The 26693-nt window shown below is 58.3% G+C and overlaps 5 protein-coding genes across 11 annotated transcripts in view; all 5 read left to right on the top strand.

The window, feature by feature from the left end:
• EEIG1 (estrogen-induced osteoclastogenesis regulator 1) overlaps positions 1-7431 on the top strand; it is a 37684-nt gene extending 30253 nt beyond the window's left edge. For all 3 annotated transcript variants that reach the window (XM_085077175.1, XM_085077176.1, XM_085077177.1), the window contains exons 10-12: positions 60-181; positions 1291-1360; positions 2248-7431. In XM_085077175.1, the coding sequence (XP_084933301.1) occupies positions 60-181; positions 1291-1360; positions 2248-2293 (238 nt within the window). In that variant the 3' untranslated portion in view covers positions 2294-7431. The remainder of the gene's footprint in view (positions 1-59; positions 182-1290; positions 1361-2247) is intronic.
• A 997-nt stretch (positions 7432-8428) lies between these two features.
• On the top strand, positions 8429-11425 carry DPM2 (dolichyl-phosphate mannosyltransferase subunit 2, regulatory). Its single transcript, XM_085077190.1, has 4 exons — positions 8429-8629; positions 9003-9092; positions 10180-10282; positions 10581-11425. The coding sequence occupies exons 1-4, from the start codon at positions 8627-8629 to the stop codon at positions 10637-10639; spliced, it is 255 nt and encodes an 84-aa protein (XP_084933316.1). The 5' UTR covers positions 8429-8626; the 3' UTR covers positions 10640-11425.
• A 696-nt stretch (positions 11426-12121) lies between these two features.
• Positions 12122-15239, top strand: ST6GALNAC4 (ST6 N-acetylgalactosaminide alpha-2,6-sialyltransferase 4). 2 transcript variants are annotated; one of them, XM_085077182.1, is made up of 6 exons: positions 12122-12347; positions 13007-13083; positions 13371-13541; positions 13694-14106; positions 14239-14346; positions 14429-15239. In XM_085077182.1, the coding sequence occupies exons 2-6, from the start codon at positions 13072-13074 to the stop codon at positions 14616-14618; spliced, it is 894 nt and encodes a 297-aa protein (XP_084933308.1). In that variant the 5' UTR covers positions 12122-12347; positions 13007-13071; the 3' UTR covers positions 14619-15239. The 2 variants fall into 2 exon arrangements, with proteins under 2 accessions (XP_084933308.1, XP_084933307.1); XM_085077181.1 differs by lacking the exon at positions 12122-12347 and adding an exon at positions 12565-12705.
• An 897-nt stretch (positions 15240-16136) lies between these two features.
• Positions 16137-20124, top strand: ST6GALNAC6 (ST6 N-acetylgalactosaminide alpha-2,6-sialyltransferase 6). 2 transcript variants are annotated; one of them, XM_085077183.1, is made up of 7 exons: positions 16137-16254; positions 16615-16729; positions 17590-17654; positions 17788-17967; positions 18138-18535; positions 18724-18831; positions 18911-20124. In XM_085077183.1, exons 3-7 carry the CDS (start codon positions 17640-17642, stop codon positions 19098-19100), a joined length of 891 nt encoding a protein of 296 aa, XP_084933309.1. In that variant the 5' UTR covers positions 16137-16254; positions 16615-16729; positions 17590-17639; the 3' UTR covers positions 19101-20124. The 2 variants fall into 2 exon arrangements, with proteins under 2 accessions (XP_084933309.1, XP_084933310.1); XM_085077184.1 differs by having other exon boundaries at positions 16167-16295.
• A 1650-nt stretch (positions 20125-21774) lies between these two features.
• AK1 (adenylate kinase 1) lies at positions 21775-26693 on the top strand. 3 transcript variants are annotated; one of them, XM_085077187.1, is made up of 7 exons: positions 21775-21851; positions 23104-23146; positions 24276-24311; positions 25026-25189; positions 25393-25509; positions 25975-26166; positions 26473-26693. In XM_085077187.1, the coding sequence occupies exons 2-7, from the start codon at positions 23137-23139 to the stop codon at positions 26536-26538; spliced, it is 585 nt and encodes a 194-aa protein (XP_084933313.1). In that variant the 5' UTR covers positions 21775-21851; positions 23104-23136; the 3' UTR covers positions 26539-26693. The 3 variants fall into 3 exon arrangements, with proteins under 3 accessions (XP_084933313.1, XP_084933314.1, XP_084933312.1); XM_085077188.1 differs by lacking the exon at positions 21775-21851 and adding an exon at positions 22874-22898; XM_085077186.1 differs by lacking the exons at positions 21775-21851; positions 23104-23146 and adding an exon at positions 23989-24104.

The raw sequence follows: 26693 nt of genomic DNA, 5'->3' as shown, positions 1-26693 counted from the left end.
ATATGGAAGTCTGTGTCTGGAAAAGCTGAGTAAGTTTTTCCTGTATTTCTTCTCACCAGGAGGAAAAAGGATTCAGTGGAGAGTCACCCAACCCGAGTGGATGACACCAGGATCGATGCTGATGATATAGTGGAGAAAATAATGCAGAGTCAGGACTTCACAGATGTCAGCAATACTGAAGGTGAGAGGAGGCGTCTCAGAGGGGATGTCTGGGCTGTTCCTTTTGCAAAGCTGCCAAGCATTTACAGTCAGATCTGATCTGCCATGGGCTCTCTTCCCCTTTTGACACTTATTTGCTTTCAGTGCTTGCTGGGTGTTTCTGTGGTAGATAAACCATGTGGGTTTAAGAGCTGCACATGCATTTACAGATAGCTCTTGGCTGCTGTTCCACACATGACAGCAGAGATTGAATAGTAACTCAAATGAGAAAGGAAAAATACTGATTCTCAGTGCAGTGGAAATCAGTTGCATCAGCTGTCTGCACTGCTCTAGTGGCCTTCATCCAGGGTCAGCCCAAGGGTATTTATCAAAAGAGGAGAGCACAACTGGAAGGGAAACAGCACATCTCTGCAGAAAGATGGGTTACAATGTGCTGGTGATCAGGTCTATCTGAGAGCTTAAGCAGGGATTTTCTCCATTGCAGTCACAGCATCTGTTAGGAGAAAACTAATAATGAAACTGCATTTGTTTTCACTTTCATTTTTCAGTTTAGCATAGAAGTCAATCTTTCGTCTGATTTTCTTGTCTGAGTTTTTCTGTTAAGTTTTAAATTCGAACCTAGCTTTTTATCTGTGCTTCATTAATTTACCATTAGTCACCTTAAATTGTTGCACATAGTAACACTCTTACCATATGGGGATTTACACCTCACTCAGTATGAGTTAAAACTAGATGGAATGCAGCTGCCTCTCACCAGCAGAACAGGCTGAGTTTCTCCTCCAGTGACTCTAGAAAAGCAGCGTGAGGCCCCACATCTCATCTGTTCACATGAGTTTAAACTGGCCAAGAACTTGCATCAATGGAATTGCCTTAAAAGAGGCAGCTGAAGGAGTATGACTGAATTGATATTTCTGCCTTTATTCTTCCAAAGCTTCATGTTGTGGAGGCTCCCTTGTGGAGCAAGGAAAGGAGTTCCCAGAGGCTCCATGACTTTGGGAACACCACCAGAAAGTGTCAACATGCATCTGCAGAAACACACTTGTCATGTGCTGATCATGTGTCTGGGAGGGGAGCTCCTGACAGCCTGGGTGGTTCTGGATTTTGATGTCTGTCTTCCTTTCCTATCTGCAGACAGTAACCTGAGGTTGTTTGTGAGCAGAGACGGAACAACTACGCTGAGTGGTATTCAGCTGGGAAACAGGTAGGCTTCCCAAAAGGCTGGCAGACAGAGGGGCTCCAGTGAGATTAGTGAGCTTTTTACCCAGGAAACTTCCAGTTTTTGCTGCGGGAGAGATTTCTAAACATCATGTGCTACGTGGTGGCTTTATTAACAGCCCTGGGATCCTTTTGGTGGCAGGCTGCAGCTGCACTGGAGTATGAATGCAGTTCTCAGCAGGAGTTCAGAGGGATAATGGGATCCTGGTTGTTAGACCCAGAACAGAAGTGAGGAGTGAAAGGACAAAATGGTAGAGGCTGGTTCCCCTTCACTCCTGAGGGAGGGAGCTTTGCCTCCTGCTGGCCTGCAGCAAAACTGCGGCAGAGCCAGCTTTATTGTCCCTGTTCCCTGCCTCTTATTGTCCCTTGCTCCTGCCTCCTCCATAATCATCGAGGGCTTGTTCTCTCATTAAAGCCTTCTGAAGGAATAAAACTTTTTCTTGCCACTGTAACTCTTAGTGCAGCTCTTGGCCAGCTGCGTTTGAGGCTTTATTGCACCTTTTGAGTTGAACAAAAAGTAGTTCAATGGTAATGCAAAAATGTGTCAAGTTGGTAACAAATCTGGGAGCACGGCAAAGCCAGGCACGCTGGCTCTCTGTGCAGGATAGGATACTCTCCCTCTGCTGTGCCCCTTAGAAGGGTTCATGTGTCACACCCAGCTCTCTCCAGTGCTCTCTTGCTGACTTGCCAGGTCTCTGTCCCCTCAGTGTTCCAAGGACTGACTTCCCACCAGGCTGACTCATTATTCACAGTGTTTTATGTGGGGTTAGAGGATGATGTTTGAGAGTGGAGAGCTCTGAATCAGAACTTGGTTGCCCAAAGTGACTGAAAAATAACCTGCCCTTCCCATCTTCTCCCCCTCTACCTCCCCAGGGTCTCATCTGGAGTTTACGAGCCAGTGGTGATTGAAACCCACTAAATGTGAAGAACAGGGTAGAGCTGCTGGACACAGGCCCCCTACCCACTCCGCTGCCACATGGATGCCAACCTTTACCTCTCTTCATGCAGCATTCCAGAAGGGATTTCTCCACGCCCCTCCTCATATGTTTGCACTGCAGAACTACTCCGAGACCACTCCAGAACATGCACTTTCCCTGCATTGGCATTGTCCTTCTCTGCTTCCTGGTCCTTCCAGTGCCTGCCTTCCCCCTGTTCCTGCTCGGACGCAAGGTGTCTGTGGGGCTTCTCCTTGGGCTAGTCCCAGAGGATGTTGCTCATCTTCATCCCTCATTCCACCCATTCACTTGCAGCGGGGGACTTCTCAGCTTCTGTCTCCCCAAAACATTGGGTTATACCACTGTGAACTCTTCAAACCACTGGGGCTGGGGAAACCATTCTAACCAAACCCAGAGCTGCTTGTTGGGGACACGGTGACATGGCCACTTGCAGGATGCTTTATTCCATTGACTCTGCAAGGGAACATCACCTCCCAAGGCAATGGTTTTACTGAACAAAGTATGCTGTGGTGTACACTTCACCTTCCTACCCTCACATCCCCAAACAACATCTTCTCATAGGAAATACTTCCCAAAAGTGCATTTCAGAAAATGACCGCAATCCAGCTGGGAGTTGGTGAACGGTTAAATGTGAGTGCTCATCACACCACTGACTGCAGCAGCCCTTCCACTGCTGGGGCATGGAAGGGGGTGTTCATCAACTAGCATTAGCAGGAGCACTTTAGAGGTTACAGATTTTACCTGGAAGAGGCTTCTACTCATTATTCCAGGAGTATAATCTGTGTTTGCTGGACTGATTCAGCAAATAGTCCTGTTGGAGCTTGGAATACAAAGCCTCTTTTTTTTTTTTTTTTTTTTCCCTTCTTGTTTCTTTAGCTCAGGAAGGGAACTGCCCTTCTTGGACTGTGAAAAGAATCTTGTCTGACAGCCCTTTCCTGGGCCAGAGCAGGATGCAGTTGACTGCAGTGGTCTCTATTGTGTTGATGTCGATTGCCTCTCTTGGCCTGGGCCAGTAAGGGATTTGGTGTTGGTTGGCCTTCCTTGCCTTGTCAGCAGAGATCTATGCCTGAGCTGGTTCCTTCTGGGGCTGGGGCAAAGCTACTGTCTCTGCCTTCAGGGGCAGAATGGGTGTTTGCTGCTGCATCAGCCACAGCAGCTGTTCTGACCTGCTCCGTGGTGAGTGAACTCTTCTGACAGGGCTTCAAACTGTTCTCTGGTTGATCTTTCAATTGCTCTTCTTTGGGTTTGGTTTCTGCAGTTGTTTGACACTTTTCCTTGCAGTGTGTGGCAGAGATGTCGATCCCTTTCAGCTCCCACTTGGAGATTCTCCTGGCAGCCAAATTGCCAGTGAGGATTTGGGCAGCCCCGGCCGTGGGCCAGCAGCAGGCTGTGCTTGCAGCCCTTCCTGTACAGAGCCCCTCAGCTGATAAGCTATTTTTGTGTAGTGCCCATTCCTCCTTTGTCAGTGTACTGTGGTAGCACTTAGCAGCCATGCCCTGGGAGCAATTCCACACTCCAGGGCCTGGCTGGGAATGTGCCCCTCTCTGACACTTGTGTGTGTGCACAGGCACACACTCGTCCTGTTCAGCAAGGAAAAGCTTGTAACTGATCACATTGTTGTTTAAATTCTTAGTTATTGTAAAGCCTTTTTTTTTAAGGAGAAGAAAAAAGAAAAGGATTAACTGTGGTCTCTTTGGCCAGAATGCATGCAGATGAGCTTCTAGAAAAGGGAATCTGGCAGAATGAGAAACAAGGAATGAAAGGGCCTTGATTTATCATTTTTTTTTTACCCTTCTAGCTAAGGATGCTGCATGAGGAGGGTGCTCAGCAGTGTGGCAAAACTATACAGCTGCTTACTCTGTTTTGATGGTTTCTCTCTTTGAGTCAAGAGGTTTCTTTCTGTGTTTGGACAGACCACATATAGGATATGTATCTTTTTCACCCTTTCCCTTCAAAGGGAGTTAAATTTTAATTAGGGCAAAAAGGGGATACAGACAACACCTTGGTTTGGTTTAATGTAGGGAAAAAGTGTTGGATCTATTGAGACTGTCTAGAACAAAAGCTCTTTCACACTTGCTAGGTTTTTTTTTAATGGTGATCTCTTCTTCATTCAGCCTGGGTAGGTTTGGCACTCACTTGCAGGCTGCCGAGCATCCTGCCCTGTTCCTGGGGTGCCGCGTGTCTGCAGGAAGGAGAGAACTGCTTGTCTTTCTCTCTCCCTGGGGCTCTGCCAGAAAGCCAGGCCTGGCTTGACCGTCTGCTCAGGTCAGGGTGAGGGCAGAAGGAGGCTTGGACAGCAGTGGCTGTTCCTGCCCTTTCTGTGGATGGCCATGCAGAGCCAAGGGTCCAGCTGCTCCACGGGGGCCAGCAGAGCCCCTCGGGAAATCAGATCCAACCAGGACTTGAAAGGAGTAAACATAAGCCAGGAAAGAGGCCAAAGCCCAGCTCGCTTCTGCTGCTTTGCTTCTGTTCCCATGAGAAACAATGGCAGTCACTGTCAGAGCAGTTGGGATCCCAGGGCATTCTTCTGGCCTCCATTGGCAAGAGTCTGCTGCTCTGAGGCACTGGCAGCTCGGCATGTCACGAAATCCCCAGTGGGACAGAGGGAAGAGTATCTTCCCAGCAAAGGAAGAGGAGAAGTGGTTGAGCTTTTGAGAAAGCTGGTCTCTTCTTCCCAGGCTGGCAGAGGCATAACCTGGTCCGTTGTATCACTGTGGCCAACCTGGGCATGTTTTTGGCTTCCCTTCCAGTGGCTTGGCACGTCACTGCTCGCATTTTTGATAACTGTGTCTCATAGGGTATCTCTTCCTTGTCTCCACATTATTGACTCCACAGATCCTGGTCTTTGTGTGGCTTTTTAGCTCTCCTGCCCCTGGTTTTGAGTGAGTAAGTAGTCCTAGTCATCCAGCCTAGTGCAGCACAGGGCTGGAGCAGCCAGAGCAGACCCGGAGGGAGGAGGGAGCAGTCTGTTCCTATTTGCAGATCCCACACAGAGTTCCCACTGTGTGTCCAGCACAAGCAATGCCCAGCAGTCCCTGGGCAGCTGTGGGTACCTGAGGTGGTGGCTGTGGGGTCACTGGTCCCACACACTCATGGCTGCCTCGGGAAGCTGCACCTTGTGAGCACTTTTTTCCTTGTGGCATCACTGCCGCCTGTTCCTTGTTGGACTTTGAACATTTAAGAAGTGAATCAGTTTCCAGACCCAAACCGCTGGCTAGTTTCCTTTGAGTTTTTCTTTTTCGTTGTGAAGTTTATAGAATTTTTTTTTATATAAACCCAGCAGGCTGGTGTTTTTTGACTGCATTATTGTTTCATTGATATTTTATTTCAGGGGGGGCTGAGGGGGGGATGTTCTCCCCCACATTGTTCCCCTTCTCAGGGGATTCAGAGGTGGCTTAAGCAAGTAAAAGGACCTTATTGGCAAGACTCTGCATCCCCTGGGTCTCTGATGCTGATGAGCAGGGCTGCTCACACCTGACTGGCCCCAGAGAGCAGAGCTGGCTCTCTGCTCCAGTCTGGGGATCAGGCAAAACATGTGGGCTCTGCTCTCCCAGCTTCTAGACCTTTCATTGGTGGAAGCCCATTGCAAAGTGTTAGGAAATTCAGTGTAACTTTTTTACTAACTTTTTGTTTTTTTAAAACCGATATAAAACTGAGTGTCCAAAAGAATAGGCTTAGTCGTTAGGCTTGGTGAAGGAGATGGGTTTCAATTGGAAATTGTGATGGGAAAAGGGGGAGAAGGATGTTGCTCCCTCATCATCATCTTTTGTATGGTCAGCACTTTAAATGGGGGCCTCGTGCTGTCCTGACCCTTGGAGTGATGGGCAGCAGGCGTGTGATTTCTCCCCCCCTCATTGCCACATCACTTTGCCCCCTGCAGAAAGTTAACAAGCCCTTTTAAGCATTTGCTTCAGTTTTTAGAGGGTTCCGAACCAGGCACTGCCTGAAGAAATACCTATTTCATTCTCATCTGAATAGGAGGGGTTGACTTTTTATTTATTTCGTCATTGCTGTTTCTTTTTAAGCTGGTGGCAGTGCAGCTGGTCTCTGCACCACTGCCACGAACCTCTGGGAAAACCTCACTCCAGGTACGCTAGAGCACCTCGGTTAAACCCCTCCTGGTGAGGGGCTCCCCCTCCCCTCCTCACTGCCTTACCCGGGGGCTGCAGACCCCTCTCCACCCCTCCTGCCCCACCCCTGCTGCCCCACCTGGTCTCTAGCTGAGTTCTTGCTCTGGTGACTGAGCCTTGTGGACAAGGCCAGTCCCCAGGGACAAGTTCCTACAAACTCTGCCTGGTCGCAGGTGTTTGTCCTTGAATAGCCACTTCCTCGCTGAGGGGGGGGATTGATGAATTCAGAATTCCCCCCACTTCCCTCCTGAGAGCTGTGTCCATCAGCCCCCTCCCCGCGCCATCCCATCCTGCTGCCTCCGCAGCGCCTCTGCCCCTCCCGGAGGCAGCGGGCGTGGAAATGTGGGAAACGAAAAGGAATTGGGATGGAGCTCTGAGCGAGGGGTGCGGCTGAGCCTGGTGACTTGCCTCGAACACATGGAATAACGGTAGAGCCCATATTTTTGTGGGGGGAGGGAGGGGAAGGGGAGATCGTGTTTTATTTTCTTGAAAGTGAATTGAGCTTGGTGACCTTCGGCTGAGGCGCACTCGATTTGTATCAGATTCTATAGAGAGATGGCTGATATTTTTGGAAAGGGAATGGGTCTATGCAAACTTCCAAAATTGCTTGAAAGATAGTTTAACATTTTTTTACTTTGAAAAATCTAAAGATAAATCTAACTTTTGTCTTAAAGCAGAGGTGTGTTTAGAAAGAGAAGCTACTTCCACTGCTCTATTTTGATGATGATTCTTGGAAAGTTTGGGCTGGAGGGAATGACTATTTTTCACCATTTTTATCTCGCTCCTCTAGTTTTTTTGTTTCCTTTTCTAACGGAATGCTGTGCCGTCTTTGATTCAACAGATCGTGTTTGTATTTTCTGTATCTGGTTCCTAACGTAGAGAAATAACAAATATATGAGGAAATCAATATAATGTCAAATGTTGTTATGGTTTGGGGGAAAAATAAAGGTTTTTTTGGTACTTCACACTGATTTTTTTTTTTTTTTTTTGCTTTGTTTCGTGTTTTAAATGTATTTAAATATCTGCTGAGGAAGCAGGAGGGTGAGAAGGACATGCTGGGGCCTGGAACAGGGTTTGGCTTTGCCTTCTAGGACTGCTTTGGCGGCTGAGAGCAGAGCTCCCTGCCAGCCCTTCCCTGGAGTTGGAGAAGGGCTGGAGAGGGCAGCTGGCAGCACAGCACCAGTCCCGTGGAAGCAGCAATCCCGGGGCAAGGTGACCTGGCTGAGTTGCCAGCAATATCCCGTGTTCCATGCCCTCTGTCCCAGACCAGGCTCTGCCTGACCTGCCTCTCCTGATGGGGCTACCTCACCAGGCTGGCCTGGGCGATTGGGGCCACAGCCCAGCAGGGCTTCAGGGAATAAATAGCTCTAGATCCTCGGCTCTTGTGTCTGAGCAGCCCCTCTGCCACCACAGGCTTGCCATCCCCTTAACGGAGCATGAGGCAAATTCAGTGCCCAGCACTCACTGCTGCTGCCTGACAGGGCTGGAGGGGAACAGGAACCCTGGGAGGCAGCAGTTTTTGCTTTTTCCACCTTCCCAAAGCCTCGGCTACACAAAGCTCATCTGTGCCTTTGAGTCCCAGGCAGGGGAGGCAGCCGATCCTGTCCCTTGTGTCTGTCCCTTGGCTCTTTGGTCTCGCTTTTCCGTTCCTCCCGCTGCAGCCTCGGTGTGTTGGATGCGGAGCGTGGGCTGTCAGTGTCCCGGGGCTGGGGCTGGTGTCAGAGTAAGTCACTGTCACAGGGCACAGGTGCTGGGTATAACCAGAGTCCCTTGTTCCGACGGCAAGGGCACTGGAGCCGCAGGCGCTCCGAGCTGGAACAGGGAGATCAGGCCTGCGGGTGACACAGGGGAGGCAGGAGCGCTGTCACCGCCGTGCCCGGGCCGAGCCGGGCGCTCCCCGCCGGACGCTCCCCGCCGGACGCTCCCCGCCGGACGCTCCCCGCCGGACGCTCCCCGCCGGACGCTCCCCGCCGCCCCTTCCGGGCGTTCCGCGAATCTCGGGGTGACGGACCTGGGGCGGAGCCTCCCGCCAGCCCCGCCCAGCGCCGCGCGCCCTGCCCGCCCCCGCCGATTGGCTGCTCCCGGGGCGGGGCTGTCGGACCGCGCTCTGATTGGCGGGCGCGCCGGAAGGAAGGGCGGGGCCGGCGGGGAGGAGGCCGGAGCGCCATGGTGAGTGCGGCCGGGCCGGGCCGGGCGGTGTGGCGGGCCGGGGGAGGGACCCTGCTGGGGCCGGGGAAGGGACCCTGCTGGGGCCGGTAGCGCGGGGGGCTCCCTGGCTGCCGCTCCCGCGGAGGGACCGGGCCCGGCCGCCTCCCGGGGCAGGCGGGGTCGCTCCGTGGCCGGCCCCGGCCGGGGATGCGGAGTGCGGACTGGCTCAGCAGCTCCCTGCGGCAGGCCGGCAGCCCGCGCTGGGCTATCCCGCCGCGGTGCCCCTGCCCCGGGTTTTCCCATTCCCCGCGGTGACCAGCGCGGTCACGTAGCCAGCAGCAGGTGCCCTGAGCCGCTCCTGCACAGATCCCGCTCTCACTGTCTCCCCTCGCAGGCCACAGCGACGGACCAGCTGGTTGGGTTTGGCTTGGTCGCCTTCAGCCTCGTCCTCTTTGTTTACTACACCCTCTGGATCATCGTACTGGTACGGGTCTCTGGCCGATATAATCCCAGTCTCTCCATACATACTCAGGTGTTTCCCTGGCCGTTGTTCGGATGATGTGTCTGTATGCCCGAAGGACTCTTGCCTTCTGGGTTAATTTCAGGGCAGATCTCCCTCTGTGTGCTGACACAGCCCTTGTCTCTTCTGGATGCTCCTGGCCTTGCCTGGGGAAGACCAAACATTGATCGTGGTGCCCACCTGCTCTTTCAAGAAGGTCTGCCCCAGCCGGGGCTGGATGAGCCACTGGGGACAGCTGAAGCCTGACCCCGATGGACGTGTGGTCATCGATGTCCACATCTGTCTTGTATATCCCCGATTCCTGGTTCTGGTGGGAGATGACAGAGGGAAACATAAAAAGAGACTAATCTTAACAAATCTGGAGCCTGGTAGGGAGGAGAAGAGTTTAGGGAATGCAGGGCTGTGGAAAAGTGATTGTGAGGCTGCCTGCTTTTGGGGACACATCAGCTGGATCATTAGTAGTTTTTGCCCTGGAAAGAAATTTCTCCTCATGAGCTTTCTAGGTGCAAGAGGCCGGGTTCAGTCCTGGGCTGATGTCTGAACTTCACCAGCTTCCCCTCCAACTCCATGGGTTTTGAATTCCCCTCTTGAATCTGCTCACTCTGCTGCCTGATCCATCGTGCTCCCGGCATTCCCGGAGCCCTTGGTGTGCTCGGGGCTGTGTGGGAATCCTCACACTGCTCCCTAGTGTCCAGAGCCTTCCACTGGCCTCCGCAGAGGGATCCTGGTGGGATAAGCATGGAGCAGAGCCGGCGCAGCTGCTCCCTTCTGCAGGGCACAGACAGGGCTTTGCTGTGTTCTGCACCAGCAGCTGTGCCCACCCCAAGCCCCTGGGCCACCCCCAGTGGTCTCCCCTCGTTGTCCATTAAACACCAAAGCCTTCACTGCCCACCCACTCTCAGCCCCCGTGGCTGAGGCTGAGCCACTTGTGGGTCTGAGCACCGTTTTTTTAGCCATCTCACACCAGATGCTTCCATCCTGCTCCCAAAACCTCGAGGCTGTACGTTGAGGTGTTGTGCCCACCTGCTGACAGCCCTCTCTGTCCCTGCAGCCCTTCATCGACAGCGACCATGGCATCCATCAGTATTTCCTGCCTCGGGAATATGCAGTTATCATCCCCGTGGCAGCCGGGCTGCTGCTGCTGCTATTTATAGGTGAGAGTTATTTCTGTTGTTCTAATTACAAACTTCTAAATTAGGAAGAGAGAAGAGGGTTGCTAGGGGTTTAGCTAATGTGTGATACTTGTGACACTGTCTGTGGTTACTGCTGCAGCTTAGCCTGGCACAGGGACTCAGGGCTGTGTTTGTGTACCACTTTGGCTGTTTGAGCCTCTGAACAGCAAGAGTTTTCTTCCTCTCTCTTTGGAGATTCTGTTTCTCATTACCAGGTGTTTCAGAAATGTCTGGAATTAAAAGTTTCCTACCTGAATCTGTTCTCTCTCTCTCATGGCAGGTGTTTTCATAATGTTCGTCATGTGGAAGAGCAGGAAACCTGCCAAGAAATCAGACTGAAGGCCCAGCTGAGGAGATGAGGAGGTGCCCACACTGCAGCATCGTAGCCAGGAAAAGACTTTGCCTGCAGCTCCAGGCAGACACCTCCTCCAGGGTGCCCAGCACTGAGCTGCTTCCACGTTCCTTCCTGCAGAGACTAAACCTGTAGTTTACAATTTACTGACCAAAGAGAAGCAGGATTCACCCAAGGCTCATCAAGTGAGGGACCAGAGCCCCTGCTGAGGGACCTGCTCCCCAGCTGGGGCTGTGCTGCCCACTCTCTGGGCTCTCCTTCCCCTCTGCTCTGGCTCTGCCCAGTAGTTTGCTCCTTCCGGGACTTTTTTAAAGTTTACATACAGTTCATGGGGTTTTTTTGATTCAAGTCTGAAAGAAATGACACTTTGCACTTGGAAAGGGCAGGTTTGCCTTCTCCATTTGCTGCTGGAAGGACTACTCATGGTGCTGGGGGCTCCTGCCTGTCTGAAGAGGGACCCCATGAGGCTGGGTGTGCAAGGACAGTGCTGCCCTCTGCATCCCACCGTGCAGTCACCCAGCTGAGGGGGTGGTGAGGTATCCTGGATCAAAAGGGAGTGTTTGGGGGTGATTCCCATCACAGCTGTCAGCCCTGGCTGGGTTCCTGTCCCAGACAAGGCTCCCTGTGCGCTCCAGGCTGGGGCTAAGCAGGGAGGTGTGGTGGCACCATCCTTCCCCCATGGGGTTTCTTTTCCCGGCAGCAGCTGCTGCCCTGGCAGCTCCCCTGGACCACAGTGAGTGGGATCATGCTCAATAAAGGTCTGCAAGGTCTCAGTCCCTGTCCTCTGCCCGTGCCAAGGGGTGCCACAGGCCTGCCAGGATGGGTTCAACTGCATGGCCCTGGCAGTGCAGGACGTCCTGCTGAGAAGGTCCTGCCAGGTGAGGTCAGGAAGAGAAGCACCAGAGAGAACCTGGCCCAGCCTCATACTGGCTCTGCTGTGCTTGGGGCTGCTGTACCCTGCCTGGGGAGGGCAGATTTGGGGCACTCTGACCCTTCTTGCATGTGCTGTGAACTTCCTGCCAGCAGCATGTCCCACAGTCACCCATCCTGCCCAAGGGTGATGCTGGTGGCTGGGGACACCCCAAGGGTCACAGGTCTTGGGCTCACCCTGGCTGCAGGAGCCGGTGGAGGGTCCAGAGGTGGGGCTCTGGTGGGAAGCTTGTTTCCAGCTCTTGCAGGAGCTTCCAGGCTGTGCTGTGCTGTCAAACTGCCCTTCCCTGCCCCTCACCTGCTTGCCAAGGCTCAGCCTACCCCACAAGGGTGGGTTTGGGCTGAGGCAGAAGGAGGAAAAGGGGGGAAGAATTCGGTGGTGACTGAGCAGCTCCAGGTGCGACTTCCTCCTCCGGCCTTGCTTCCTGTGCAAGAGCCCAGTGATGTCCCTGTGACTTCCTTCTGGTTCCAGGCCTGTGCAGGACAGCAGCCAGGTCTGGCTTCAAGGTTACATCTCATGTTTCTTTAGGACTAGCAGGAGAAATTGAAGTCCAGTGCCCTTTCCTGGGCCAGCAGGCAGCTCTCTGGGAGCATTCCTCATGTGACATGACCCTGGCAGGAGGGGCTGCAGGTGACGGGTGGCCCCCTGGGGCCACTGGCTGGGGTCTGGGGTACCAAGGGCCTTGCCTGCCCCGGTCCCACTCCTGAGCCGTTACAGATCCTTGCGGTGTCCCTGGGCTCATCGGGAGCCGGTGGTGCACGGAGGTGAGAGAGACAGGGAGGCTGCAGGGACCCCCGGGCGGGAGGGGAGCTGAGAGGGCAGAGCAAGGCGGGGGAAGAGCGGTGGGGTCGCCACCAGGGCACACGGTAGGGAGAGAGGCGGGGATCGGTGTCGGGACACACGAGGTGGGTGCCGGGGTCGGTCCCGGTGCGCCGGGCACGAGCCCACGGGCACGGGCGGGCCCGTCCTCCGAGGGGCCGGGTCGCGGGGCGGGGCGGCCGGGGGCGGTCCCGGTGCCGGTCCCGGCAGTGTCTGCTCGGCTCCGCCCCGCCGCGGCCCGCCTGCTCCGGTCCGGGCGGGATGCGGGACCCGCCGGCGGCGGCCCTGGGGGCTCCCGGCTCGGTGAGTGGGGTCGGCACCGGGGACCGGGGGCGCCGCGCCGGGGGGATGCGGGACCCCGATCCCTGCCCGGCGGGGCGGCACCCGCGGCGGCACGGGGGAAGTGGACACGGAGGGGAGCTGGGCACGTGGGGGGACGCCGGAGGGTGCTGGGAACGAGGGTGCGTGGGGGGATCCCGGTAATGGCCCCGGGGGGGTCCCGGCACGAGGCGTGAGGAGGAACCCTGGGCGTTGGGGGAAAGGGGGGATCCCGCTGGGCGACCTCACCCCCGGGATGTCGCCGCTGAGCCCGCTCCGCTTGCAGGGTGCGAGCCCCCACCCTCCCGGTGACCCCCGGACCCCGCCCGGTGACTGGCCAGCTCCCCGAGGATGAAGACGCTGGTGAGTACCCGCTGGGGCGAGGGGCCGGTGGGACCCCACCACCATCGGGGGCCGCTCGCCCCAAGAGCGGTGCTGGAGCGGGCTGAGCCCGGCGGCCGCCGGTGCGTGCGAGCATCGCCGCTGCAGGAAGTGAGCCGGGCCCGGCACCCCGCATGGCCGCTCCCCGAACACACCCCAACACCCTCCGAGCGGCAGCTCCCGCACGGCCGCGGGGCCACAGCCATCCCGCATGGCGCGGGGTCGGTGCACGTGGACTGCCCGGAGAACTCCCCCCGCTCTGCTTGCAGGTCCGGCTCTGGTGTGCGCTGGTGTGCGCCGTGGTGCTGGCGGTGCTGTACATCCTGCTGCGCTCCCATGCCCGCGTACAGCACTGCTGCCAGGCCCCGGGGCTGCGGGACAGCCCCGCCACATCCACCGTCCGCAGCTTCCAGGGCTACAGCCGCGTTCCCGACGGGAAGGTGTGTGGGGACGGGGCACCGCTGGGGCTGGTGGGGCAGCTCGGCCCACCTGTGCCTCAGTTTCCCTGTCCTCAGGGAAGGGCAGGCAGGGACTGTGGTGTTTCTAGCCGCTGCGGGAGGGGCGGAGGAGCTGACAATGCATCTCCCCACAGCCTCTGGAGCGAGCCCTGTGCCGCCACTGCGCCGTTGTGTCCAGCTCGGGGCAGATGCTGGGCTCGCAGCTGGGACAGGCCATCGACAGGCAGGAGTGTGTCCTGCGCATGAACCACGCCCCCACCGCCGGCTACGAGCGAGACGTGGGGGCACGCAGCACTATCCGGGTGGTCTCACACACCAGCGTTCCGCTGCTGCTGGGGAACCAGCCCTACTTCTTCCAGCAGTCCCAGGAGACCCTCTACTTCATCTGGGGGCCAGCAAAGAAGATGAGCAGGGAGAAGGTGGGCTCGACCTATCGGGTACTGCTCAGGGTGATGGAGAAGTACCCCCAGCTGCAGATCTACACCCTGACTGAGGAGAAGATGACATATTGCGATGACGTCTTCCAGAACGAGACAGGGAAGAACAGGTACCACTGGCTTCTGAGGAGCCCCATTGGGTCCCCCTGACATGCCACCTGTCCCCCCCATCGGGCACCCATAGTGTGGTCAGGCCACCATCACAGTGCTATCCACTTCAGTGTGACCACAATGGTTTGCAGGATGCAGTCTGGCTCCTTCCTGAGCACGGGCTGGTTCACCATGATCCTGGCCATGGAGCTGTGCGAGCAGATCCGCGTCTTCGGCATGGTCAGCGACAGCTACTGCAGGTGCATGGGGGGCAGCAGGGGCAGGTGCAGGGCGGTCTGGTGTCCCCCCGAGTCCCACACTCACCCTGTCCCCTCCTACCAGGGAGAAGAACCACTCCAGTGTGCCATACCACTACTTTGAGAAGGGCCGGCTGGACGAGTGCAAGATGTACCTGATGCACGAGCGAGCTCGCCGCGCCGGGCACCGCTTCATCACCGAGAAAGCCATCTTCTCCCGCTGGGCCAAGAGGAGGAACATCATCTTCAACCACCCATCCTGGGCAGGCGGGTAGGGCACCAGCCATGGGGTGAGGCAGCAGGAACCCCGGCGGCAGGGCAGCTCTCATTCTGCAGCAACTTGTCTCAGCTCTGCCAGTGCCACGGTTGGACACCTTTTGCCAAGCCCTGGAGCAGGGAGTCTCCGTTTTTGCAGAAGCAGTGCCTGTTTCACCAGCCGATGGGTGGGCTGGGAACCTCCATGTTAGTACATGGGGGGCAGGAGCTGGATCCGTGGAGCCCCATCAGCTCCAAACACCTGCCTGGATGGACCCAGGGTGACCCAGTTTTCTGCCCACTCTACTAGGAGGAATATTTAATGCAGAAGTAGACGTACTGCTGGACTCCAGCAGGACATGGGGCAGAAATGCTCAGCCCCACCAGGGCCACAAGCTGGTGCCTCTTGCAGGGACAAAGCTCTACTGTGGTCCTTGCCCCACTCGTGCCCTCTGGACAGTGCTAGGTGTGGGGTGCAGGCAGCTGGATCCAGGCTCTGCCTTCTGCTGCTTGGTGCCTGCATGTCCCCAGCTGGGAAGCCCTGGAGCCACACGTGCCCTGGGGGCTCCAAGTTGCCTTGTCACAAGTGCCCTTGGATTCAGACCAAAGCTAACGTGGCCATTAAAATTGTTTTTAATTCAGTGGTGCCCCTTGCTGTGCCCCGTGCTGTGCCACTTGTGGCTGCAGGACAGGACAGGGTGGGAGGGAGGGATACACAACAGCTTACCACATGCTGCCAGGCTATAAATAAGGGAAGTGACCAGGGGATAGAGCTGAGCCTAAACATGGAGGAGGGTACTGAAAGCAGTCAAGGTTATTTGGGAACCAGCAGCTGCATCTCCGCAGGATCAGTGCTGGGTCTGGGGTGATCCTCAGTCCCACAGGGCTCAGTGCTGCAGGCCTGGAGAGATGGGACATGCCATGGGCACGTGTGGCCCTGAGCCCACAGCAGTTCTTTGAACCTGTAACAGGATGCCTCATGTTTGGGTGGGTCTGGTGGTGTCTGGGGTGCCAGGGGCAAGAGGAGGGGCAGAAATGCTGGGGTGCAATGAGGAGCGAGTGGTCCAGGAACTGGGGGTGCAGCACAGGAGCCCCTGGAGCTCTGCCTGGTACCTCAGCTGCTACAGCCCCACGCAGGGCAGGGCATCACCAGCACAGTGGAGCCAGAATCCCTCTGAACAGGCGTCAGGGATGCATGGCCCTGCCAGCGGTGGAGCCCTCTCCCTGCGCCACGAAACCCCCCAGAGCGGGGCCCTGAGCTGCCCGGCCAGCGCGGGGGAGACCTCGGCATCCCAGCAACGCGCTGCGGCCGGCGGCGAGTCAGGCACGGCGTGCTGCTCCTGGCACAGCCGGGCAGCGCTGCCCCCCATCCCCGGTGCCCTGGGGGACCGGGGGGTCAGGCACGGCCTTTACCGGTGGCTCTCCCCATCCCGGGAGAGGGACATTAGGACCTGGCGGCTTTCCCGATCCCGGGAGGGCGGCACTAGGACCCGGCGGTGCTCCCCATCCCGGGAGGGCGGCACTAGGACCCGGCCTGGGCGGCGGCAGCGGCGCTGTCAGTATCGGCAGAGATACCAGTATCGGCAGCGATATCGGCAGCGGTATCGGTATCGGCAGCGATATCAATCGCGGCGCACTGCGGGGCAGAGCGGAGCGGTCGGTGGGCACCGCGCGTCCCCCCCGGGCCCGTTCAGCCGGTGCTGGGGCGGAACGCGCAGTGGCCGGGCGGGGGAGCGGCTCCCGCCCCCGGGACCGGTGCACGGGGGATGGAGGGGTGGGAAGGGTCTGGTTCCTCCCGTGTCGCCGCTGCCGGTGATGGGGGGATGCTCCCGGGGCGGGGGAGGACTCGCACGTAGGAGTGGCGGGAGGTTCGCACCCGGGGCCGGGAGGGTTTTCCCTTCCCGGGGGGCGGGAGGGTTCGCATCCGGGGCTGGGGGACACCCGGGGCTCGCATCCGGGGCTGGGGAACCCCCGGCGGGGGCAGGGAGCTGGGTCTGAAGCAGCCTTTTCCCGCAGAGCGGCGATGTGAGCCCCGGTCCCGGCCATGGCCGAGCCCGCCGGAGGTGCCGGGCAGCCCCCGCCGCCCGCGGGGCGCAGGAGGTGACGGACTCCCCATGAGAGCCCCCACCAGGTAAGGCCGCGGGGTCCCGCCGTCGGAACCCCTCCGTGGAGTCCCACATGGCCCGAGAGCTATGGAGGGAACGAAGTGGGATCAGGGAGTGGGGTCCCACAGCGTCCCCAGCCCTTGCACGACGAAGCCCCCCAGCATCAGCACGCCCGGCCACGGCCTGGGCTCCCCGAGCAGGCTGGTACCTTCTGGCACCACCAGCCCTGAGAGCGTTTCGAGGTGCCAGCTCCCCCCAGGGGTTGATCTCAGGCTGTTGCATAATTTTCCTTCTGTGACAATTAGTAAAGAGGCTTCAGTGGTTTTTAATTTCCATTCGCTCGGAGTGCTCCAGGAATGGCTGGGGCTCACTAACCAGGGCTCCCAAAACTAAACTGGGTCAGTCCGTTTTGAGTGGAGGTTCGAGCAGGTCCCGGGACTGGAGAGGTCCCTCCAGCTCTGCTGGATGCAAGTCCATGCATGCACTGAGTTGCGCGGGTCTCACCTCCTTCCATTCCCTCCTGATCCAAGATTCCATGGCGGTGGTTTTAATGGAATTTCACTGCACGAGCAGCAGGTTGACCCTCCCTAACCCTGCGGTTTCAGTGGTTTCATCCCCACGAGGGGAAGATAATCCTCCCTGGAGCCCAGCCTAACGTGGAGATCCCCCAGGCACGAGCTGTGGCGGGGTTTGGCTCCTCCACACCCCGGAGTCTGCCCAGCTGCTGTCCACAGCATTTCTCTTCTCCTCATCAATTCCGGGGGATTGTCCTCCTCTTCAAAGGGGGGACCTGGACACTCATCCCGTGCACACCTGATCCTGTACCCCCACCAGCCCGGCAGCCTGGGGACGATGAGCCAGGCTGGGGTGACCATGTGCCTTTCAGGTGCTCGCGGGACGCCGGCGATCACTGTGCGCTGAGGCTGGCGCAGAGACATGAGTGGCAGCGCGGTGAGTGCCAGGGAATCACCCCGGGGACCTCCCTGGGCACAGCAGGCATCCTGCTGGAGATGCCCTGGGAGCGGGGTGGATGCTGACACCCGCGGGGTGGGGGCAGCGGCTGACGCTCTCCCCCCGCCCGCAGAGCCAGCGCGCCGCCGCCCTGGGGGTCCTCTTTGCCCTGATCATGTTGCTGATCATCTACAGCTCCGGCAACGGGAGCGAGGTCTTCCCCTACAGCCGCCTGCGGGGCAGAGCCCGCCGGCCCCCCGACCTCAAGAAGTGGGGGGTGAAAAGCGGGTACCTGCCCGTCTGTGGGAACAAGGTACGAGCTGGGCAGCAGGGCCCGGACTCGGCGGTGACACGGGGTCTGTCCCTCTGCTGACATTCAGCCAAATCGTCCCCTCCAGTGGGGCGGTGGCTCCGCAGGGGACAGTAATACCCTGTCCACGGTGGTACCAAAAATCACCTGCTCACGGCATTTGTCATCACCAGACCCTGACTGCTCGCTGCCACCAATGCGTCATTGTCACCAGCTCCAGCCACCTCCTGGGCACCCACCTGGGCACGGCCATCGATGGGGCAGAGTGCACCATCCGCATGAACGACGCTCCCACCACAGGCTACAACGCTGATGTGGGCAACAAGACCAGCTTCCGTGTGGTGGCTCACTCCAGCCTCTACCGTGTCCTCAAGCGGCCCCAGGAGTTCGTAAACAAGACCCCAGAGACCATCTTCATCTTCTGGGGGCCTCCCACCAAGATGCAGAAGAGCCTCCTGAAGATCATCCAGCGTGTCTGTGCCTCCTTCCCCAACATGACGGCCTACGTTGTCTCCCCTGGCCGCATGAAGCAGTTTGATGATCTGTTCCGGGGGGAGACAGGGAAGGACAGGTACCTCTGATCCACCTGCTGTGCTCTGTCCTCCTTTCTCCAGGTTCCCAAGACAGAGCTGACTCTTGGAGCTGCTTTATGGACTGCAGCATTGAGCTGGGGGTCCCTGAGGCAACCTGGGGACATTAAGAGGGCCCATTATCCACATCACCTCACCCTGCCATCCTTCCCGTTGTTTTCCTCCCCAGGGAGAAGTCTCGCTCGTGGCTCAGCACCGGCTGGTTCACCATGGTGATCGCGGTGGAGCTGTGTGACGCCGTCCACGTCTATGGCATGGTGCCACCCAGCTACTGCGGGTAAGGAGACCCCTGAGCCCCTGCCCCATCCCCCTGACCCCACCACGGGGCTCACCAAACGTTTCTTTCCCCACTGCAGCCGCCACCCCCCTCCCCGCCGCGTGCCCTACCACTACTACGAGCCCAAGGGCCCCGATGAGTGCACAACCTACATCCACAACGAGCGGAGCCGCAGGGGCAACCACCACCGCTTCATCACCGAGAAGAGGGTCTTTGCCAGCTGGGCCGGCCTCTACAACATCACCTTCTCCCACCCCACCTGGACCTAGGGGCTGCCCCATGCCCGCTGGGCAGACCCCTGGAGCTAGGATGGATGGGGGCTCCCCTGCATCCCCCTGGGAGCAGTGGGAGCCAGGCACCAGGGTGCCACCAGCCGCCTCCCACAGGACCACTGATGTACGTGGTGGCTCCTTGCACCTGGGATGTGTTGGGTTTTGAGCTGGTTTTTGGGGGCCAGGTAATGAATGTAAGGTTTGGGGTGTCCCCCATCCATGTGCAGGATACTTGGGCATGATATCCTGCCCCATCCTGGTCCAGGCACATTGCAGCCCCTGTGAGCCTACAAGGGACTTCCAGCTCCCCTCAGCTCAGTTTTGGGTTGCATCACTTCTGGGTTCACCACAGAGACTGAAGTCCCACCTACACCCAGACTGGGGGGACCCCCTCTTGGAACTCAGCCCATCTCTGCCATACTCAGCCCCCTCATCCCAGTCCTCAGTCATCCTTCCCTCAGCAGAACCCCACAGTTTTTGGTGGGACCCTGTGGGGGTGACATTGCCACCCTCCCTGCCCCAGCACCCCAAAACCACCAGTCCCTCCCAGCACCACTGCACCCCACACTGCCAAAACCTTTTCTAACTGACAGATGGGATTTTGGGGAGCTTTTGGGGGGTTTTGGCTTTTTATCTCCCCGCTTCTAGTCCTGGGGTTTGTACTTGGGTTTCCTGGACTAAGGAGTGAGCAGAGGCTGCTCGTTAGTGGTAACGAAGGGATAGAAACTGCTTATAAACAATTTAGAAGTGGACAGGTAGTGGGGGGTGGTCGTGCCTCTTGGCACCCTGCAGCTGAGACAGGACTTTGCTATTAATTTCTCAGCAGCAGAGAAGTGAATGTGGGGAAAACACCTGAATACAGCATGTTTGGGTGCTGAGCCTTGGCAGGAATACATTCCTCGGTTTCCCTCTGGCTGTGGCTGGGGTTTTGGGGGCTCAGTGCTGGGGGAAGCAGTGGGGCACCCACGTTTTGTAATGGTTTGTACAGGAATAAATATTGCTGCAGTCTGTTGCCTTGAAACCTGGCTCTGGATGGGTTTTTGGGGATCATGGTAGTGCCATCAAAGGGGTGTCAGGACCCCCAGCCTGCAGCAGTGCTGTCCCTGGGCACTCAGGAGGGTGAGGGAAGGTGACCAGAATGTCTGGGAGGGATCCATGTCCAGTCCCTGTCTGACTCCATCTCTGAGCCACCCTCACAGTGCAGGTGGCAGCTGAGACCTCCCCAGCTTGTGTCACTCCCAGCCAGGTGTCCTAGGGCCACAGGATCTTGGGACAGGGTCTCTGCAGCAACAGAGGAGGAGGAAGGGCAGGTAGGTGTAAGAACTTGGAGTTCACAGAAGGACTTTGCCATGAGATGGGCACAGAAGGGAGCAGCAGAGTGGCCCTGGTGAGGTCTGGCTGGCACATCCTGGGGTTCATCCAGACAGGGGTGCCCACAATGGCAAACTGTGGAGGAGCAGCATACACATATCACTGGTCAAACAAAGATCACCCCAAGTTATGGGACACACAGTACCTGCAAGCACCTGCCCAATATGCCTGAGACTTGTACTGCAAATAAAGCCATCGTAAGAGGAATTTGAGATAAAATAGAGGTGGCACTATTGTCTGAGTGTTATCTCAGATTAGGGGATGGTAAACAAAGCAGGGGGAGAAGAATGTATCACCGATAATGGACACAAAGAATCCACAAGGAAAGCCAACCCAGCAATTGTGGTGGAATCAGCTCCAGCTGGGTAAAAGGTAATTTTGGCAGGGGGAGGTCGCAACCACCGACTCTAAGAGAAAGACTGAGCATGGGATTAATTAGCATTAGAAGCGAGGGAATAATTTAACCAATAGAATAAGAGAACTGTGCAGCCAATGAGCATTAATGCCTTCATTTGCAAAAAGGTATAAATAGTGGAAAGTTTTCGAGAACCTCGGGACCCCCATCACCATGAAGACCAGGGTGAAGAAGGACCAACAGGATGCTGCAGGATGGTGATGATCTTCTGCTTGACCTCACTCTCTCTCTCTCCCTCTCTCCCTCCCACCCTCTTTTCTATTTCTTTCTCTTCCTCTACCTCACATTTTATTGTTAAATAAAATCTGTACTCTTGGCTTTGGCATATGGCACCTCTCACTAATCAGATCTTAACAAGGACACAACATCCCTGGGGTTTTACAGCCCTGGAGCTGGTTGGGAGGGGTTGTAAGCTGGAGGTGAGAGCATGGGGACACGGGGATGGGATGGGGACATCAGCGACAAGGATGGTGACAGTAGGGATGGGATGGGGACAGGAATGGGGACATGGGGATTGGATGAGAACATCAGGGACGGACACAGGGATGGGATGGGGACATGGGAATGGGTTGAGGGCATGAGGGTACTAGGGCCAAGGATGGGGACATGAGGACAGGGATGGGGACATGAGAACGGAACGGGAGCAGAAAAGGGGAAGCGACATGTGGGCAGCGATGAGAAGAGCAGTCCCCTCCGAGGAGCTGGCGGCGGAGGCGCGGGGAGCCCCGGAGCCCCCAGACCCAGCAGGGTGAGCACTCCCGGGCCGCGCAGGGTTTCACCGCGTCCCCCGCAGCCCTGCCCGCGCGGGCGGGCGCAGGAACCGCCGTGTCCCCCTTGTCCCTCCCTGTCCCCCGCGCCGCCCGCTCGCGCTGCCGGTGCCGCGCGCTCCCGGCGTGCCCCGCGCCGCCGTGCTCTATAAATAGCGGTACCGGCGGGCACGGCGCGGGCGGCGGCGGGTCCAGGTCAGTGCGGGACCCCCGCGGGGCCCGGCCGGGCTCGGGGCGGTGCAGGGCCGCGGGGGTGTTGCTCGGCGCCGGCGAGGGGCGGCGGGGGCGCTGCAGGGGTGCCGGGCAGCCCGGCCCGGGGGCTGGGGTCCCGGGGAGGGGCTGCGGGGGGCTGCGTGCCGAGGGGGTGGGAGGGGTGGGTTGGAGCTGGCGGCGCGGTGAGGCTGGGGGACACCCCGGCGTGCAGCCCGCAATGGCCTTGGCTGGGGAGTCACAAGGCCAACGCTGCACCCCCCCAGCCAGCCCCCTGCCATGGTCAGCGTACCCCCATCGTCCCTGGGTCAGTCAGCTCCACATCGCCCTCACCCTGCGCCCATTCGGCATCCATGGCACCGGCACAGCGCTGGATCAGGCCCCCAGCCCGCACTGGGGTCAGGACTGCCCGCAGCCCCCCATCACCCCACCAAGGCTGGTGCCGGCGGTCCTGGGTCTCAGCACCCCCACACTTAGGGACCCGGGGGTCCTGCACCCCCAAACCCCGCGGGGGCATCTCAGGGCTTTGTCCCCGCAGCGCTGGTGGGACGTGACCCGGTGCCGGTTTCAGTCCGGCCATTCTTAGCCTCTGCCCTTTCGAGGCTGTAACACGACCTGTCAGCGGCCACGGGCTCCTCTGGCCACGGGATGCCCCATCCCTGCACCCCGTCCAGCCGGTTCGGGGTGACGCACTGTGGCCAAGCAGGGCGGGTGCTGCGGGGCTGGGTGTGGGCAGGCAGAGTGGCCAAACATCCCCCCGCCCCGAGGTTCTGGGGTGCAATGGGGTGCTGCAACCCCCTCCTCAGGACATCCCCCTAAAACCAGCCCGTGGGGAGCTGGGGATGCCGCCTCCATCACTCGGGTGTCCTGGTGGCACTGGGCATCCCAAGCGGGTTTCCGGCTGTCGGGCAGCACCCCGGGCACTGGGATGTGGGCAGGGCAGGGGAGGAAGCCGGCAACGTCACCACGCGTCACCCGGCATGGGGAAGCCCTCACCGCAGCCGGATGCGGAGGGTGACTGCTGGGAAGCAGGTGAGTGATGGCCGCAGAAACATAGATCCTCAGCTCTCTATTCCAGGGCCAATCCGGGGGTTGTGTATTCTATCCCACCCCCAGCTTGGCCATGGAGCTGGCCATTTGGCCATGGCCAGAAAGGGAGACCCTTTTTCTCCCCAGATGCTTGGTGACCCGTGTGTCCCTGATGTGCTGTGTTGTTTATCCTGCTCTTCCCTTGCAGCCTTAAGTGTTTCTGTGCCTGAACCACAGCAGCATGGCCACAGGTGAGCGATCTGCCCCCTCTGCATGCATCCCCACTGCATCCAAGCCCCTGCACCCATCCCCTCGGTGTCCCCTGCATCCATTCCCTCTGCATCCCCTTGTCTCCCTTGTATCCATTCCCTCGGTCCCCCCCTGCATCAATCCCCCCTGGAATTAATCCCCTTCATCCCCGCTGCATCCATCCCTTCTGCATGCCCCTGTCCCCCTTGTATCCAACCCCTTTGGTCTCCCCTGTATCCATCCCCTCTGCATTCCCCTTCCCTCCCTGCCTCTGTCCCCTCTGTCCTCCATTTGTCCCCCTTACAAGCAGCCTCTGGTCCTCTTTGCATTCCTCCCCTCCATCCCTCCCCTGTGCCCTTGCCTCCCTCCCTTCTGTCCATCCCCCGTGTCCCTCCAGCCCCCCCACATGCCCCACATCCCATTGGTCCCTGCCAGCCACTTGGCTCCATCCCCAGCCCTGGGGAGTACTGGCTGCCAAGGAGTTGAAATTTCATCCAGCTGTAATCAGGAGATGGGAAAGTGGCCCCAGAGCAGCTCGACTTTATTTTTAGCTCTGCCTCCCCCTGTTGCATTGCACCCCAGCATTGCCCCACACCATGGCTGGGACAGATCCCACAGGTGGTGGGAACCCTGTGCCAGGGTGCTGAGCAGGGGACAGGGCCGTCAGTGCCACTTGCACGTCGGCCACTATGTCCAGGAACTGATGCTGGGGTCCAGGGACTGCCGGGGTTGTGCCAGGTGCTCGAGGTGGCCGTGCCAAGCTGAGCCTGCCACAGCCCCCCTTAGCCTGCCAGGGTGAGAAGCTGGCCACAGGGATGGATGAGGCCAGTCCCTGCCTGCGGTGGAGCCGTGGACAATGACCGCCTCTGGGACACACGTGGCAGTGGGATTCCAGCCCCGTGGCCAAGGTGCCGTGGGGCCTTTGTGCTCAGATGTGCCCAGACATCCCAACCTGCCCAGGTGACCAGGACACGCGTCTGCTTCCCTCTCCACCTTCCCCCAGGACTCTGGGATCGGTCCCCTCCATCCCCAGGGATGCCTGCCCTGGATCTGGCACCCCCTGGGGACACCTTATTCCCCAATGGACTTTCTGGCTTTTCATAATTATTTTTTTTCCCTTCTCTCCTCCAGAAAAGCTCAAGCAGCACAAAATCATCTTTGTGGTGGGTAAGTCTGTGTCCTGTCACCGGTGGGGTCAGCCCAGACCTTTCCCCTGTATCTCCAGGCTGGGAAGCCAGGGCTAGAGGCTGAGACTGGGCTGTTCCCAGGCATGGTGGGATGGCTGTGGCTCCAGTTTAGCTCCTCAAAGCCACGTGGGGTGTGCTGGGCCCAGAAGGGCACCTCTGGCCAGGCATGGGAGGGCAGCATCTGGGGTGATGTGACAGTAAACCACTGGGGGTTGATGTGAAAACAAATCCTTGCAGGCTAATGTGGTAAAACCCTGGGTGCCATCAGGCAGTGGTGATGGCCAGCTGCCAAAAGGACAGTGATGTCCTGGGTCCTGAATAGGGTGGTGGTGCCCTGGATGCCTTCAGGCAGCGATGATGGGGGTCATGATACCCTGAGCGCTATTGGGACAGGGACATCCAGGTGCTGATGGGGTTGGGGATGCCCTGGTGCCAATGGGACAGTGATGCCCAGGGTGGTGATGCCCTGGGTGCCATCAGGGTGTGATGCCCACATGCCAATTCCCAGCAGCCCATGCCACCCCCAAGCACTTGGCAACCTCAGGAGCAGCTCTGTCCATCCACCTGGTGCTGGGTTTGGGAACACCAACCAACATGTCACCAAGCTCTGAGGACTCCTGTGTGTCTGTGCTGCTGCTCCCACCTACCCCTCCCTGTCCTCACCCATGGCTTGGGGCACGTGTGTGACCTGCAGGTGGCCCCGGCTCGGGGAAAGGGACACAGTGCGAGAAGATCGTGCAGAAGTATGGCTACACCCACCTATCCACGGGGGACCTGCTGCGGGCTGAGGTCAGCTCGGGCTCAGAGAGGGGCAAGAAGCTGCAGGCCATCATGGAGAAGGGAGAACTGGTGCCCCTGGTGAGTCCTGGCCAGCCACCAGCTGCCACATGGCAGGGCGTGCAGGGGTGGCAGTGGGGACACCAGATACGTGGTTGGCACGTGGCTCAAGCATCTCTGGCCCTGCCATCCTAGGGTGGAGTTTGCAGCAGGGATTGGGGGTGCTGGGTGAGAGGGCATGTTGTCCCACATCAGGCAAGGCAGCTCTGTCCTCCCCTCCCCAGGACACGGTGCTGGACATGCTGAGGGACGCTATGGTGGCCAAAGCAGATGTGTCCAAGGGCTTCCTCATTGATGGATACCCCCGCGAGGTGAAGCAGGGAGAAGAGTTTGAAAAGAAGGTGAGGGCTGGTGCTGTGCTGGGCCATGCTGAGCCATGCCACACACCAGCTTAGCACAGGAACTCCATCCAGCAGCAGCCTGGCCTCCCTATTTCAGTGAAGATCACATCCCAGCAATGTCAAAGAGGGGCAGCAGGTCCCACTGCCTCGGGGACAGCCTGTGCCCACAGCACAGTGGGAGGGACCAGGGTGTCCTCGGGATGACAGAGCGTGACAGCAATGCTGACATGATGGTGATGGCAGAGAGCCAGGGCTTGGCCACAATGTCCCTTTGCCTCCTTCTACACAGCCCTAGAGGCCATTGGAACAGTGTCCCGGTGGCCCCCAGACCAGTGCAGAGGGAGGCAGAGGATGGCATGGAGACATCATTGACCCTCATGCTGACCACCACCATCTCCCCAAACCAAACCAAACCAGACCCACACCAGCTCAGTGTGGTGACAGCCTTGTCCTCTGTGCCCACAGATCGCCCCCCCCACACTGCTGCTCTACGTGGACGCAGGGAAGGACACGATGGTGAAACGCCTGCTGAAGCGAGGTGAGACCAGCGGGAGGGTGGATGACAACGAGGAGACCATCAAGAAGCGTTTGGAGACCTACTACAAGGCCACCGAGCCTGTCATTGCCTTCTACAAGAGCAGAGGCATCGTCCGCCAGGTAGGTGGGGATGTGGGATGTCAGCGCTGTCCAGCTCCACGGCTTGGGGCTTGTGTCCCAGGGGAGAGGAAGTGATGGATGGGGATCATGAGGGAAGGGGGAAAACTTGATTTTGGCTAGCTTGGAGTGGGCTTGACCCCTCTCATTCCCAACACTGAGACCCCCTCCAAGGATGGCCTGCACCCCTTTACCCCAAATGAGCCCCAGTCTCTTCATCCATGGCCAAAATGCATCCTTGGAAGAGCTCCAGTTGCTCTCAGATGAGAGCCCTCGGGCGAGCCCCCCAGCTAACCTCTCTGTACCCAGCTCAACGCCGAGGGCTCCGTGGAGGAGGTTTTCCAGCAGGTCTGCACCCACCTCGACTGCCTGTAACTGAGCCCCCAGCCCCACTCCCCCCAGCGCACTCCAGCAGAGACAGCGGAAGCAGCTTTATCCTGTTTTCGTGGACGGAGCCGCGCGGAGGAAATTTCAAGGACATTGTGTTTGGCTCTTTCCCGTCTCTCCCCAGTAAAGTTCACTTTAATGAA

Source organism: Lichenostomus cassidix, chromosome 17, assembly GCF_008360975.1.
Source record: "Lichenostomus cassidix isolate B80296 chromosome 17, HeHo_3.0, whole genome shotgun sequence".
NCBI classification, from domain to species: Eukaryota; Metazoa; Chordata; class Aves; order Passeriformes; family Meliphagidae; genus Lichenostomus; species Lichenostomus cassidix.
The sequence above is the reverse complement of the archived record's forward strand: the minus strand, read 5'-3'. Positions and strand labels throughout refer to the sequence as shown.